Source organism: Elaeis guineensis, chromosome 12 (genome assembly GCF_000442705.2).
Source record: "Elaeis guineensis isolate ETL-2024a chromosome 12, EG11, whole genome shotgun sequence".
Taxonomy (NCBI): Eukaryota; Viridiplantae; Streptophyta; class Magnoliopsida; order Arecales; family Arecaceae; genus Elaeis; species Elaeis guineensis.
In genome coordinates this window covers 2,224,247-2,240,317 of record NC_026004.2, presented here as the reverse complement: position 1 = coordinate 2,240,317, position 16,071 = coordinate 2,224,247, and the positions used below count along the sequence as shown (strand labels likewise).

Sequence of the window (16,071 nt, the reverse complement as noted above, 5' to 3'; positions counted from 1 at the left end):
ATTGTGGAAGTTTCCACAGCAAGCATCAAAATTGGGCAGGGGATGATGGCAATTCCCACAGCAAGTGACTTCGTGTTTGAAGCTTGTATGCGTTGGCCATACTGGGTTAAATGATTAATCACGGAGCGCTTCAGTAATAACTAAAAGGTTTTAAATGATCTCCTTGCCCAGGTGGCTGTTGCGGATCTGAATTTCATGAGAATGATGACACATGAACCTGTACGTAGATCAAATATCGTAGCTAACCCTAAAAAACTTTCTCTGAACAATTCCAGTCAGCGCAAGGTCTCTCCACAGATCAGCCACCCAAATAGGCATAGCAAAAGCTAAATGGAATTTATTTCACCAAGCATAGTTTCATAATGTTCTCTGTTAAAAAGTTAGATAACATGAACTGCCGCCAATTGAGAAATAATGCATCAGGTTTGTGGAGTAGATTAAACTCCCAAAAGAATTGTTACAGGCATCTACGTCCATCATCGCCCTTGCCTAAGATGTTTTCAACTCAAAGCAATATATATGACAAGAACCCATTATTGACCTCTCCCTCTTCCACATTGATAAATTCTAAAATAAACCAAAAAGTCGATTAGTTGACAACATCAACAATCAACTTCCTTGACTTCAGAACTGACCACCTCAGTCGCCGATAGTATGCAGCTTGGAGAAGAGCAAGTGACAACAAGAAGATCCATTTGAACCCCACCTACATAAAAAAGAAAGAAAAGTAAAAAAAAGAAACAGCACAATATTAACCCTGAAGGAGTGATAGAAAATGAGCATTAGAAATGTAAAAGACACCATACCAGTTTCCTCTCTTCCATTTCAGGTTCTGCTGCCCATGATAAGAATGTCACAACGTCCTTCCCCATCTATGACAACAATGGGAAAAATAAGCAATAGAAGTGATGGGAACTTGCAGCATGAATACATTCTAGAAAGGCAGCTAAAAGGAAACATAAACTGGAAAAGTTAGGAATATTGCCTGTGATTCAGTTGCCGGAGTTCCATCTTCATACTCGACTGCATCATCGATAAGCATTTTGGGCATTGCAATTGCACCACCAGGGAAGTAAGGGTTGTAGTGCAGACCTTCTCGAATCTGAAAGTCCCAGGTAAGTTGGTTAGCATATTCACTTGACTGACAGACACTACAGCATTCATTAGAACATTCGGACCTTTGCTGCATACAGTAGTGCATAGGTAAACATCCCCTCACTATCCATAAGAATGCATATGTATAAATATGACAATAACAGAAATAATATTGTTCAGGAGAGAGAGAAATGATGGTTTAAAACTAAGCATTGTAAGCAAGTGTTGTCCCAAATCTTTACAAAATAAAACTCATTGTCATGGTAATAGGAGTGAAAGTAGACTGGATAGTATCCATCTGGACCCAATTTCTCATCTGTATCTATCCAGATATGGTTACAAATTTAAGCATCTGACTAATATCCAAATTGGTATCTATATCCATCAATGAAAAACTGATACACATATGGATAAACAACTGTCCCATCCATATTCAAATATATGGATCTATTTGTAATCCTATTTAGTCTTATATAGCAGTCGTGGACTTAAAAGAAATGACCATGTTAACATGTTACTAACTGAATTTACCTTATATCCAGCAATATCTTTGGTTGTATGGTCATAAGTTTAATTATCTGATTTATATCCTTAGTTATATCCATACTTTCAGTATCTGATATGTATTTATATAGTTTAAAACAAATAAGAATATGAATTTTTAAATCTGATTAATATAAGCATCCTCATCCATATTAGTCAGATACAAATGAATATGGGTATGAATATACTGATATTCAATTTGTATTTGATCCATATTCAGCCCTACATGTTCAAGTCTAACAATATGAAACTGCAACTCAAGCATAATAGAAGAAAACAAATGCTCAAATTTAGGAAATAAAATCATCATCCAAGCATTTTTTCCCATCAACATAGGATTCACCATGGAGTGCAACTCCAAGTCAAGAAGGCTTATTGAAAGATGTGGAAATTTTTACTATGTGTCAACCTTACACCAATCCTTTAAAGAAATTGTGCTATTCTTAGTCAAGGCAACTGGAGACATGAGAAGGGCCAATGAAGAAACCTAGAAGTCTACTTGGTGGGCAAATTGATCAAGTTTAGGGGTGGCAATTTAAGCTCAACCAACCAGGGAGCAATTCTCCAACATTTCCCTAGACATGGAATGAGTTTGGATGAAAAGGAGAATTGACAGCCTGGTAAAATACCCACTAGTACCCATAACCCAGCAGATAAAATACACCTGTTTTAGAGTTTGGCGATGGCAATGCTTAGCATAGGGAAAATGGTTCTTCTCATATGGCATATACTTTAAGCCAAAGGGTCAATTGAAACCCAGTCCCATAGAAGCTAATACCAAATATACAGGGAAAAATTAATTTTTGATAGACATCTCCATATAGTTAATCAGACGTGCCAACAATCATCACCTAAAGATAGTAACTTCAACAAAGGCAAAGTGTAATGCAAATTATGATGAGCATGGAAAAGATGTTGCAGTAAATACTTTAAAACAAAGAAAAACATTACCACAACACCTGCAGGAGGATCACGGTAACCTGTGAGTAGGGCAAAAACATAGTTTTGCCCATCGTGTCGTGCCTGAAGGAATATAGAAAACAACATTAGTAAAAAAGTACACAAATATATTGATGGAAATCCAAGTCCAAAATTTCAGTAATGCTACCTTAGTGATAAGGCTCAAGTCTGGAGGATATGCTCCTCCATTGGCAAACCTTGCTGCTTGTTCATTTGGATATGGCTGAGGGAAACGATCACTTAATTTACCAGGGCGTGTAAACATTTCACCTTCATCATTTGGCCCATCAACCACCTCAATTTCAGCAGCCATATTCTTTGTCTCTTCTTCAGTGTATGCCACACCAACAAGATCTCGATATGAAATCAGAGACATTGAATGGCAAGAAGCACAAACTTGTTGATAAACTTGGTGACCACGCCGAATTCTGCTCAAGTTAATTATAATCATTATTTTAGTTGTTATACATCCACATCAAAATTATTATAAAGCTTGGTTATCTAAAATTATTATACATGTTTTCCCTGGGTAGATGAACAAAATGTTGGTTGTCTGACATGGACAGAAATTTTTCGTAGCTACGTTACTAAGCTACTCAAGTTAGTGATTTAATGATAATACAAGGGATCTTTTCAAAGTTTACAAACCATCTTGAACCATGAAGTCATTCAGATTCAGGCAGTAGAATTTAATCAGTACAGCAAAATGAAAAAATTTACAGAAACGAGAAAAGTTTTAGCAAACATACAGATAGTATTCCACTTACGATGCATGGTCATAGGAACTAAGAATGCCTTTGTGAGGCCAGGGATAGCTAGGACATGGTAGGCCATGCTCAGCTTCATCAGCAGATGCTATAGTAGCAAAGCTCAATACACCAGAGACACCTGCTCCAAGGAATGCCAATGCTCTTAGTGACTTCACACTAGCAGATCCAACAGTTTCTTGATCTTGCTTAAACACAAAAGATGGAACCAAAAGTGGGACCTGCACATAAATGATAGATAGTTAAATGCTCATGCAACTTGACCAGAGATCGTCACCGAAGCTAGAACATATAAATCCCTTGAAGCAAAAGAATATAATAATTGAAAAGCTCATCAGTAATTTTTGTTCTTCTCCAACTGCTCCCAAAACAAGCTTCATCTATTGCGAAATGAAGATCAAGTACCTCGGTGGAGGAAGCGAATAGGGGAGTGGGATGGGATGCTTACAGATGATTGAAATTGAGGCCTCTTCCTCAAAAGCTGGTTGATGGCACTTCTTGAAGCCATTTTTGTAAACTCTTTGAAGGATGAAGACTGAAGATCAAGCAGCTATGCATATGCAATAAGAAAGCAGAAGACAAGAGGCATGTGAAATTCCATCGCGGTAAGATCAAGTTGTCGTCTTTGGAACAGTGCACAAATAGAAGAAACAAATTTTACATACATTAATCTCCAGAAATAAATACAAAAATACAATAAGGAAAAGACTTGAATTTTCCAAGGCAGAGTGTGATGACAGATATTGCTCTCTATTAGGATGCTACAATATGTGCATTGGTGTCCATTTAAATTTTACATCTGTCAGCTAGTTTATAATCCAAGAAGTCTTTGTTTTTATCCCAACCATACCTAAAGATCCATCAAATCTTGCATGCGGGGAAGTTACTTTTATGTTTGAATGTCATTCTGCCAATATGTGTTAATATTCATTGAATTAATACTCTTAGCAATTATCATAGAACAATACCATTATCCAGAAAATAATCACCAAATTAGATATGATCTGTTTCAAGAACTCCATTAATTTTTAATATCACAGACCGCTGAACAATGGCCTCGGACTAAGGCTTCAGAAATGAAGTATGTTTAGTTTCATCAATTGTTTTCATTTGGGTTGGGGCTAGGTCCACCAGAACAGATCATCCACAAGCTAGCCATGGAATAAGCACCGTACAGACCAGTTCCCACTTTGCACAACGAGTTTCAAATTGCGCTGGAAGAGTCTGCATGCCATACTTTCAAATTGGGCAGAACTCTCTTTATAATTGTCCATATATTGATATGCGTTAACCAAGATCAACAATTTCTACATATCATAATGGACCAGCCAGGATGATGCATGCCCTTCTGTTTCTTAACGGTGCAGAAAACTCCACTTTGGTGTTCTATCTAGAAAACCTAAATTCTAACTCGTTCAATCCTATATTTAAATATCCTTTTTTTTTTTTTTACTGCAACCTTGTATCTAAATATCAACTTAGTTAACCCATCAATCTAAACCTTTAGCCCCTTTGCATCTATTCAGACAATAATACCTCAGCAAAAGAATATCAATAGGGCATTTTAACAATATATTTTTCATTCTCAAATTGATGAAAGACAATAAACCAATTCTTTCTTCATTAAAATAAATCCTTATATCTAAAAAATTACAAGAAGCGACTATCTTGAAGACTTCCTCATAGGCAATAAGGAATGAAAAATGAAGCAGGTCAATCAGCCGGCTTTCTCTCCAAATAAACTAAACAGCTTTTCTCAGATGGGAAGCCAACAGTGCAATAAAGTTTATACGAATTAGCACTTCTCAAGTTTGGATTTTGGACATCAGAGCACTTAGATCCACAGTCTTATCCCTTTCACTTTAATCACAAAAATTCGATAAAAAAATTATGATCAGCTGATAATAACAGCTCAATTAATTAAATAAAAAATAAAACTATTCTAACTTGAATCAGATAATGATAACGTACCACAAAGCAAATAAAAAAGAAGAAAAAACAATTTCATGCGACATTTATAGCACTGATCTCAAAGATAACTCTAATGGCATTTCGAGCATATCTCAAGACTATAAAACATTGGAGGAAAAAGATAAATCCTAACAAGAAATAGGGTCGTGCGAGATTATTGAAGTGAATCAAATCGCTAAATATGTAAGGGGGTGAACAGACACAGGATGCTTCGATCTACCTGATAGAGATCGAGAGAAGGGAGAGCGAACGAGAAAGATCGTGGCTTTCACGCGCCTGGAACCAATCGGGGAAAGAGATCTGGGTCAGGATAATAGCTAGGGCTTTTAAGATGGATCGGAGACTCGGAGGAGCGGATCATTTGGGGCCCGTGGGCGAGGGCAGAAGCCTCCGGGCTCCGATATTATGGGGAATGGATCGACTGTACCCATGGTAGAAAGTGGGGTCGGTTTGCCGGATGGAGACGGCGCCACGTACACCGATTCCGCGACGGCCGCATTTCCGGTCTCTCTCATCGACCCACAGCATTCCTGGGCTGGGCCGGCTGGGGCGAGCGGGGATGCGCCCCAAGAGGGATTTTTCTGCACCACGGACGGTGCAGAACCACATGCATCATTTATGATGATTGGTTTATACATAAAATTGAGATGTAATGTATAAATTTTTTTTTCACCAATTCCATACAAAAATCAATCATCATGAATGATGCGTGCGGTTCTTCACCACCTGCAGTGTATAAAAAATTTCGCTACATCACAATAATGGATGTTCATATAAAAACTGTAAGTTGATCATCATCATCATCATTATTGACCGTTGTGTAACATAAGTACTGATTTTTATTTGATACAATTTACTTTTAATCAAATAAAAAATAATATTTTTAAAACTAAATTTCTTTAAAAATATTTTTTTAACTGCATGAAAAGTATTTTCGATGATAATGCATTATTCTGTTACCAGCCATCATTTTCTATTATAACTTTGCTAAATGACCAAAATAATTCAAAACCACGTAGATTGGGATTAATAACGGCAACTATTATGGTCAGTAACGATTTTAGTAGAAATTGATTGCAACAGAATGTTGCTGTTATTGAAACCTGGGTCCATAGGTCCAATACGGGTGCTTCTTTCCAATGAACTAAACGTGCAAAAAGATTTGCATTAAGTTGAGCATTGGAGATCCATATATTAGTTCAGAATTTCTATAATGGACGTTCAGAAACTCAAATGTAATTTTGACATGTCTCAAGAGGTTATTAGAAATATCCTTCACCTCCCACTTGTGCTAGCCCATGTCTCAAGAGATTATTAGAAATATCCTTCACCTCCCCTGGCACCTGCTTCTTAGGAGTGCTTCAAAAACCATCAATCTTTTATTTTCGGTAGGGCGAAGAAAACCATCTCTCAGAACTCTAGAAACTACAATATGATAGTACCGCTTCACACTTCAGAGGTGGTTATTTCAAAAAAAACTCTCATGATGTCAATCATGAACGAGTGAAGCAGGCGGCCTCCCGGACCGGTTCAAAAGGGACAAAGTAATTTTCTCATTAAACCCCCTATCAGAGTAAACGTTACATTTAAGTTCCTTTTCACTCCGATCCTGAGTCCATCGTCGGGCTCTCAAAACTCGAACCGCCCATCTTTGGCTCCCTTCCGTGGAACCAGCGCTACCTGCGGCGCCGTCCGCTGGAGCACCGACCACCTCCAATCAGTCCCCAATGGACGACCAGGAGAAAGCTCTGGGCCGTGGCCGACGACTCTTCCGCCTAACCCCAGCCCCTCTCTCATCCTCCCGAAGTCATTCTTGTCGCTTCTAGTGATAGGAGAAGACAACTGCGAAGTAGTCTGGTGGGTTTTAGGGCCTCATCCTGGTTCTTTTTGCGCCTGCTTTGTTGTTTGATTGTATTTGGAATCAACTTTTATTGGGGTCAGAAAGTTGTTCATTTTGGAGGTGCTCGATTTATCCAGTTTTTTTAAAAAAAAGAAAAAAAAAAAAAGGAAAAAAACAATGGTTCGATGCTCCTTTTGATATGTTCTGGATTGGAAGGATCGAGTCTAAATGGGTTAAGGTCGGGATTCAGTGGTTTAAGGCGGGAGATACTAGTTTTACGAGTTGCAAATATGGGCAAGATTGTTCCATTTTGGTTCGGAATATTTTCCATTGGATTATTGCTCATCATGTTCAATTTGTGATATATCTATGAATTTTACTAGCCTTTGCATAGCCAAGGACTTCTGATGATGTGCCCAACACAAAATCCAACTCTATGTTTCATCAAGATTCACCTCCTTAAGAGTTCTTGGGTGCTATTTTCTGATGATATGTCGTGCTTCCTTCCTTGGCTGGATTGGTGCTGCAGGTTCTTTTGATGGAAATCTAGGTTTTTCAGAAAAGAAGTTGGTATCAACTCTTTGTATATATTCGAAGCACTTTATGGGTAATTCCGATTCCAGTTTGAGTATTCCATATGTTGTGCAATAATGTTGTATGGATCAATTGGTCTGGATTTTAAAGAGGCAATCACGCAGAAATTACCCCAGATAGTCACTCAATTTTTTCTCTCTCTTGATCCCTTCAACACTTATTTCAGCCTATGTATGATCTACCTAGTGATTTGTAATATTGCCATCCTTCCCAAATCATATTACTCAATGAAGATCTAACATTAGCAATCTCTTCCAGCATTCGGGTTTTGGATTTCTCTACACTTCCTGATTGATGCATCTTCTCTGTTCTTTCTTGCACTAACTCGTCTTTTATCAACTGGAGGCACTTGGTGACGAAACCTTACACCATCAAAAGCTGCTTTAATCTTCCTTAGATCCAGTGAAAGAGATTTTGATTTACAAGCTTTTAACAAGTTGGCTGAAGTTTGGTCTGGCTGCAAGTTGTACTATTTTCTGCATGTGTTAGCTATTCTTCCATCTAAGTAGTATTGGGATGTTTTCCTCAAAAAAAAAAAAAAAAAAAAGGGAAGAGTAGTATTGGGATGTACTGGGAGGAGATCATCGATGTCATTCCAAACAATTTATGCAGTTTAAATATAAGTTTCTTAAGCATCATTACCACATTATATTCAAGAATTCACCTGAATTACGCTTCCGTTTGTTCTTCAGCAGCATTTTTCTCTGAAATCAGCGGTTGTGAATATAAAGAAGAATTTTTACCAAAAGATATCAAGAAGAATTATATAACGATATTTTCATATTCTTTTTTGTTTGGCCTTTAATTTTCTTCTTCCAATCTCTTGCTATTAGCGTTGTTCAGGATGGTTCATGTAGAGGAAAAAAAAAAAAAAACAAATGCTGATTGTCGTTACAGTTTAAGTGCTACAAATCCTAGTTTTTAGTGGGAAAATAGGAGATATGGGTCAAAGTGGTATGTTATTTCAAATTTTTTCAAAATTTCCCCCAGGAAATGAGCTTCTCCTCGAAGTAGCACCTGATAAACTGCCATAGTCGCAATGTTCTCTTTTTCCTATTGTGCTTTTAAATAACATGTGCTTTGGATACCAATTCATATTCAGAATTATCCAAGTTTTCAATTTGCTTTGTATCTTTTTCATGCCACTATGTTGCTATTTCTAAGTGTTTAAAATTCCATACCAAGAATATGCAATTTAGGTTGCACATTGTAACCGAGACCCTTTCTGAACCACACTAATTCAAACCTTGGCATGAAGATTCGACTTCGAGTTCAGACTGATGATTTCAGTCAAAGCTTGTGCTGTTACTTTGGATCAAGAGCTTTCATCAATCTTACGCAGCAAGAAAACATATATAAGAGGAAATCTGTGCTTGAAGTATTTCTTGTCAGACCTTAAAAGCACTTTCCTTGGTGGCAAATACGGCCAGCTAATTTGCAACTTGAATTCCTCCTCTCAAGATACCTCTGATGATGGCCTTTGAATTTCTACCTACGATTTTGATACTGTGTTCTAGGACCACCTGCACTTGCCACCTTGTTGATTGGGAGAAAGAACCAGATCTTCAACACTAAAACTGTCTAGGAAATGTGAATCCGATGGCCATCTGTGTATTTGTGAAGGTAAATATAAAAATAGTTCTCTAATCCTGTTGCTGAGATTCTGGAATATATGCTTTTGCTTCTTTTTCTCCAAAAGCTGAAACAATGAGATGGCAGACCTAAGGTCACCATTGCAAGGGTAAAGCAAAGTGGAGTACTTCACCTTTGTTTCTTGGGTACCAGGATAGGTCCTTCCAAGGGAAAAGAGGGATGGAATATAGCTAATAGGAGGGTAGATAGCTATTAGCTCAGGAGAAGGGCTCCTTCTCCAACACCTAGATTCTGCTAATAGAAGGGGAGGACAAAGATCTTACTACTCCTCGTAGAGTACTAACTTTCCCATACACATAATATAAAGGATGACCATTATATAGGACCGGAAGCTAACTCCCATGCCACAGAAAACATGTAATAATTGCTTTCCTACATGCAAACCTTTGAAGCCAGACAATCCAAATATATACACTATGTTCCCTTTTTTTTAAAAAAAAAAATCCCAGAAAAAGTCTTACAATATTAAGCTCTTGCTGCCGACAAAATTCATCTTATCGTTTATGCAAGAAAACCAAGCTTTTCTCCATTCTTCTTGGCCAAGCGGATCAACCCTTGCCTTTGTTTATTATCAGCACCTATAGTCTTGCAGAACTCTGTAATCACCTGCACACAATATACCACATACCATCAAAATCTTTATTCTTTCCTTTGTGTAGCGACTTCAAAATCTGATGTGCCATTAATACCTGTGAATGGAGAGCTATGGCCTTGCCTCTCAGCTGATTGAATCGCTTCCTGCCAATGATGTTGCGGGTGAGAACGACCAACGGTGCGAAGAGGCCTTTGCCTTCGTTGATGTTGCCCATCCTAGGCCGAGACCTTAGAGGCCGAGCAACACGAACATATGTCGGGACTGACTTGGTCAGCACCGCTCGGTCTTCGCCAGCAAGCGAAGTAGTCCAGCTTCCATGGAAGGTGGAGGGCAGGGCTTTGAGCCCCGCGGCCGATATGGAGGCAGCCATGAGGCAGGGAGAGCAGCGCAGGTTTGATTGAAGAAGAGATGCAGGGGAGGGCAGAGGGGAAGAGGTGGAAAGTATGATGCATTTAGAGCCTTCGGTTTGCAGGCCATACAATGGAAATCTGGATGGATTATTAGTGGTGAGTTTTAGGGGCGTGAAATACTTGGCTATGAATCTTCAAAGTCAGCTGCTATGGTGCACTTTTGTACTTGCACGGGCACATCTGGCCTTTCAGTTCCGTGTAGGTCCTATATGTCGAGACCTCTTTGTGCACCGCAGACAGTGCAGGAAAAATCTACTGTAAAATATATTATTTTATCTAATTAATCTATATAATTATTATTTTTTAATATATATTTAATATTTATAAATCAATTTTTTATTTAAAAATTTTATATGATATTTTGATCTTTTCAAAAAAAACTATGACATCCCGTGGTATATTATAGTTCAAGATGTTATAATACGATCCAGGATATCATAATATGTAAGGAATATTTTTGGTCAATCACTTTTCAATACGCATTGAATATATGCAGATTTATTTTTCGTTTGAAAATTTTGAATGACAAAAATGTTTCTATCCTTTGAAAAAAATTATGACATCTTATGTATATTATGATATCCTATTTTATATTATGATTGTTGGGTATAAAATACCCACAGCCGAAGTTCTCAGCAGAATCAACTCCGAGAGGACTCCGCCCGGACTCCCACGGGAGCCAGACTCCGCCCACGACTCCAACCTCAGGGGAGACTCCGCCCAGACTCCTATGGGAGCCGGGCTCCGTCGCCAACTTCGACTGCCGGTAAGACCCGTCCGGACTCCTACGGGAGCCGGACTTCGCACCTGGCTTTAATTGCAGGGGACTCCACCCGGACTCCTACGGAAGCCGGGCTCCGCCCGCGACTTCAACTTCAAGTGGGACTCCGCCCGGACTCCCATGGGAGCCGGGCTCCGTCGCCAACTTCGATTGCCGGTAAGACCCGTCCGGACTCCTACGGGAGTCGGACTTCGCACCCGGCTTTAATTGCAGGGGACTCCGCCCGGACTCCAACAGAAGCCGGGCTCCGCCCGCGACTTCAACTTCAAGTGGGACTCCGCCCGGACTCCCATGGGAGCCGGGCTCCGTCGCCAACTTCGACTGCCGGTAAGACCCGTCCGGACTCCTACGGGAGCCGGACTTCGCACCTGGCTTTAATTGCAGGGGACTCTGCCCGGACTCCTACGGAAGCCGGGCTCCGCCCGCGACTTCAACTTCAAGTGGGACTCCGCCCGGACTCCCACAAGAGCCGGGCTCCGTCGCCAACTTCGACTGCCGGTAAGATCCGTCCGGACTCCTACGGGAGCCGGACTTCGCACCTGGCTTTAACCGCAAGGAAGACTCCGCCCGGACTTCTACGGGAGCCAGACTCCGTCATCAGCTCCGACCGTTGCCGAACTTCAGCCGACGGATCTGCACTCCCAGGCAGGCCACAATAACGGCCACGATCCTGCTCCACTTCCTGCGGCGGATTCCGCGCAGCTCCATCATTCCCTGACAGGCCGCAGTAACGGTCACAGCACTGCTCCACTTCCTACGACGGATCCCGCGCAGCTCCTCTACTCCCTGGCAGGCCACAATAACGGCCACGATCCTGCTCCACTTCCTGCGACGGATACCGCGCAATTTTTCCATCCGCTGGCAAGTCGCGACAACAGACGCCGCTCCACTCCCCGCGGCAGACTCCACGTGGCACGCCCCGGTGATAGCCACGGGTCCACTCCACTACTCTTCGCAGCAAACTCCGCCTGACCCTGGGCAGCCCACTGCCAGACGGTTACAGATGTCGCTATCAGGCTACTGCCCCCTCCGCCTATAAAAGGGGGTCTCAAATACGTTATTCAATAAGCTCTAGTTTTTTACCTAAAAACTCTGCTAAATTCTCCGTTCGAGCACTCCATTCTTATTGAGGCTGAGAACTGACTTGAGCGTCAGAGGGTCTTGCCGGAGCAACCCCACCTCCAGTTTAGACTTCCTTTGCAGGTCCCGGCGGCGACCGCGACTCCCTCGACTCCAGCTTCTCCGGCGCAAGCGGATTTTTGCACCAACAGGATTGGCGCTAGAGGAAGGGGGCGAACCTCCGCAGTACCCTTGTTCTTAAAGGAGCGCTCAACGGAGCCGCCTTCGATCGTCTCCTCCGACATCCATTCCTTGTTTTCCCCACGGGATCCTTACTTGATGCCTCCCTGCAAGGCGTCCGCGCGACGGTCCACGGCCTCCGCGGCCAGATCTCAGGCTCCGGCCTCTCCTCCTGTTTCTCAACCTCCTCCTCCTCCGACGGCGGCGGTCGGGGCGGAGCAGTTTGACCTGTTGGCGCAGCAGGTCAGAGGCCTCACAGAAGCTGTGTAGGCTATGCAGCAGCAGCAGCCGCAGGCATCAGTACGCCCGGAAAGGGCGTCCCCGGAACACCAGAACCCGACGGCGGGGCGGGCCACCTGGGCCAGCCGCCCCGTCCTTCCTGGAAAAATGAACCCGAGGGTGGAGAGCCCTCAATCGGACCACGACTCCACCCCTGGAAGATCCCTGCCCCCATTCTGCCGGAGGACCCTCCAGACTCGAAGTCGGGAGGATTTCCTGGATCGGAGGCTCCAGGAGATGAATCGGCGGATCGAAGAGCTCCGCCATGCTCCCCCCGCTTATGGTAAGGATATTTGTACTGACCCTCCCTTCTCTCAAATGATCATGCAGGAACCGATCCCGCCAAACTTCAAGCTCCCCCAGTTTGAAAGCTACGACGAGACTTCGAACCCGGTTGATCATCTGGAAGCCTTCCGGACGATGATGCTGCTTCACGGCGCTCCCGATGCCATTCTGTGCCGGGCCTTCCCGTCCACCTTGAAGGGAGCGGCGAGGAACTGGTACTCGGCTTTGAAATTGGGTACCATCTTTTCCTTCGATCAAATGAGCCACCAATTTGTGGCCCCTTTTTGTCAGCAGCCGACGCCCCCGGAAGGGTTCGGAGTCCCTCATCAATATCAAGCAGAGGGAAGGGGAGTCCATTCGGGCCTACATCAATCGTTTCAACGTCGCGGCGCTGGAGGTCCAGAACTTGGACCAATCAGTCGCAATGGCCGCCCTAAAGGGTGGCCTTCAGAAGAATGACCTTTTGTTCTCCCTGGAGAAGAAGTACCCCAGGGATTTTGCTGATTTGTTGGCTCGGGCTGAAGGATACGCCCGAGAGGAAGAAGCCTTCAAAATGAAGGATGAAGAAATAGTGAGGGAGCGACAAGCGGGAGACTTGAGTAAGCCCGCAATTGAAAAAAGGCCCAGAGAAGCCCGACCGCGTTCTCGATCCCCTCCTGGGCACAAGCGTGCCCATACTCCACCCCGGGTACGCAGGCAGAGAAGTCTGGATCGCGGGGTTCGGCGGGGTTCCCCACCGGAGAGATTCCGCAACTACGCCCGCCTCAACGCCTCGAAGGCCCAGGTACTGATGGAGGTCAGGGAGCAGCTCCCTAGGCCAGAGAGGATGCGCACACACCCCAGGAAGCGCAACCCCAACAAGTTCTATCTCTACCACCACGACCACGGCCACGACACGGAGGAATGCATCCAGCTCCGGGACGAGATCGAGGAGCTCATTCAGCGAGGTCGACTCGACAGGTTCATCCGACGCAGGTCTGAGGGTAGAGGAGATCGGCTAAGGGCCCTTCCGCAACCTGAACCACCAAGAAGGGAGGAGCAACCCGGGGACCGGCCTCCCATCGGGACCATCGACTCCATCACCGAAGGGCCTCAAGGAGGAGCAGACCTCCCACAACCGTGAAACTCAAAAAATCTGTAAATGTATCACTTACGATTTCACTTTGAATCTAAATTTCTTTCTACTCGACGTACTCTTCCCATTTGGCATGGATTTGCCACGACTGGATATGACCCCTCCAAACGTCTGAAACAAAGTTATGTTGGAAACGGGAGGAGAACCCCATCCTAACATACCTGAAATGAAAGTCCGACTATCTCGAGATCGGATTGGGGGAGAGGCCTTACAACGCCCTAATATGCCTCCACAGCCATGTCAGGAACAGGAGGAAGACCTCGTCCTGACATGAGCAAAGTCAAAGGCCCGGTTCTTTTAGACCGGATGGGGGGAGAGGCCTTACAGCGCCCTAATGTGCCCCCACAGCCATGTCAGGAACAGGAGGAAGACCTCGTCCTGACATGAGCAAAGTCAAAGGCCCGATTCTTTTAGACCGGATGGGGGGAGAGGCCTTACAGCACCCTAATGTGCCCCCACAGCCATGTCAGGAACAGGAGGAAGACCTCGTCCTGACATGAGCAAAGTCAAAGGCCCGGTTCTTTTAGACCGGATGGGGGGAGAGGCCTTACAGCGCCCTAATGTGCCCCCACAGCCATGTCAGGAACAGGAGGAAGACCTCGTCCTAACATGAGCAAAGTCAAAGGCCCGATTCTTTTAGACCGGATGGGGGAGAGAGGCCTTGCAGCGCCCTAACGCGCCCCCACGGCCATGTCGGGAATGGGAGAAGAATCTCGCCCTGACTTGAGCAAGGTTGAAGGCCCGGACTCCTACGGGAGCCGGGCTCCGTCTGTGACTTCTGCAGCAAGAGAGACTTCGCCCGGACTCTTACGGGAGCCGGGCTCCACCCACGACCTCTGCAGCAAGAGAGACTTCGCCCGGATTCCTACGGGAGCCGGGCTCCACCCACGACCTCTGCAGCAAGAGAGATTTCGCCCGGACTCCTACGGAAGCCGGGCTCCACCCACGACCTCTGCAGCAAGGGAGACTTCGTCCGGACTCCTACGGGAGCCGGACTCCACCCCACGACTTCTGCAGCAAGGAAGACTCCGCCCGCCCTGGCAATGGCCCTTACGTGCCCTCGTGGGAACGGAAGGAGAACCTCGTCCTGATGTTGACGAAACCCGACCGTCCAACAAGATCGGATGAAGGGAAAAAGCCCCTTAGCGGCACCTCCACGCTCCTGTGCAATCCCGCAAAGGGCGAGGGGAGGGCCCTCACTCGGAGAAGAGGAGGAAAATTAAAAAAGAAGGGTGACGAACTACGACGGGAACAAATGAAGGACGAACCGCACCAAAGACCTAAAAGACTTCGTCCCAACGGAGACGGGGAGTTCCTACCAAACACCCCCGGTCTCTAAAAAGACTCCCGACACAGGTCAGGAGGACAGCGACATCTCCGAAGTAATGCGGAGTCCGGACCGCCAAGCTCGGGCTTGCGACCATGTACGACGAGGAAGGCAAGCTAACGCATCGACGACTGGGCACCTCCCAACGATGTCTACATCAGTCAAGTCGAATGATAAGAAAAATTCGACGGACGACAATCTAATACAATGCGCGGACGAGGTAACACAAAACACCCTTTTCATTCTATTTCCGAAATACACGCTACAAAGCCCGGAAGGCCAAGGAAAGAAAAGCAAAACAACAAAAAGAAAAGTAAATACATGAAAAGATAGAAGGACGAAAAGAGCTCTAAGGAGGCTCTGCTCCCTCCGACCTAGAGTTGTCTGCTCCACCCCTCATCCAGGACTGCCTTAGATTCTCAATTTCTTCTTCTAGCTCTTTCCTTTTCTGCAGCGCGTCCTGGAGCGTTCGACGAAGTCGCTGGCTCTCGGCCTCCGCCTCTCGATGCCTCTTCCTCAAGACCTCGGATTCCGCCT

At 44.3% G+C, this 16,071-nt stretch overlaps 2 protein-coding genes across 3 annotated transcripts; both read right to left on the bottom strand.

Annotated features, from left to right (window-relative positions):
- Positions 1-311: 311 nt before the first annotated feature.
- LOC105055754 (cytochrome c1-2, heme protein, mitochondrial) lies at positions 312-5,754 on the bottom strand. Of its 2 annotated transcripts, none has more exons than XM_010937719.3 (8): positions 5,557-5,754; positions 3,814-3,915; positions 3,366-3,586; positions 2,747-3,026; positions 2,590-2,661; positions 986-1,102; positions 807-872; positions 312-706 (listed from the first exon to the last, which is right to left on the bottom strand). In XM_010937719.3, exons 2-8 carry the CDS (start codon positions 3,871-3,873, stop codon positions 590-592), a joined length of 933 nt encoding a protein of 310 aa, XP_010936021.1. In that variant the 5' UTR covers positions 3,874-3,915; positions 5,557-5,754; the 3' UTR covers positions 312-589. The 2 variants fall into 2 exon arrangements, with proteins under 2 accessions (XP_010936021.1, XP_010936022.1); XM_010937720.3 differs by having other exon boundaries at positions 3,814-3,988; positions 5,557-5,739.
- A 4,011-nt stretch (positions 5,755-9,765) lies between these two features.
- Positions 9,766-10,507, bottom strand: LOC105055753 (protein PROTON GRADIENT REGULATION 5, chloroplastic). Its single transcript, XM_010937718.4, has 2 exons — positions 10,113-10,507; positions 9,766-10,029 (listed from the first exon to the last, which is right to left on the bottom strand). Exons 1-2 carry the CDS (start codon positions 10,386-10,388, stop codon positions 9,925-9,927), a joined length of 381 nt encoding a protein of 126 aa, XP_010936020.1. The 5' UTR covers positions 10,389-10,507; the 3' UTR covers positions 9,766-9,924.
- Positions 10,508-16,071: the final 5,564 nt, after the last annotated feature.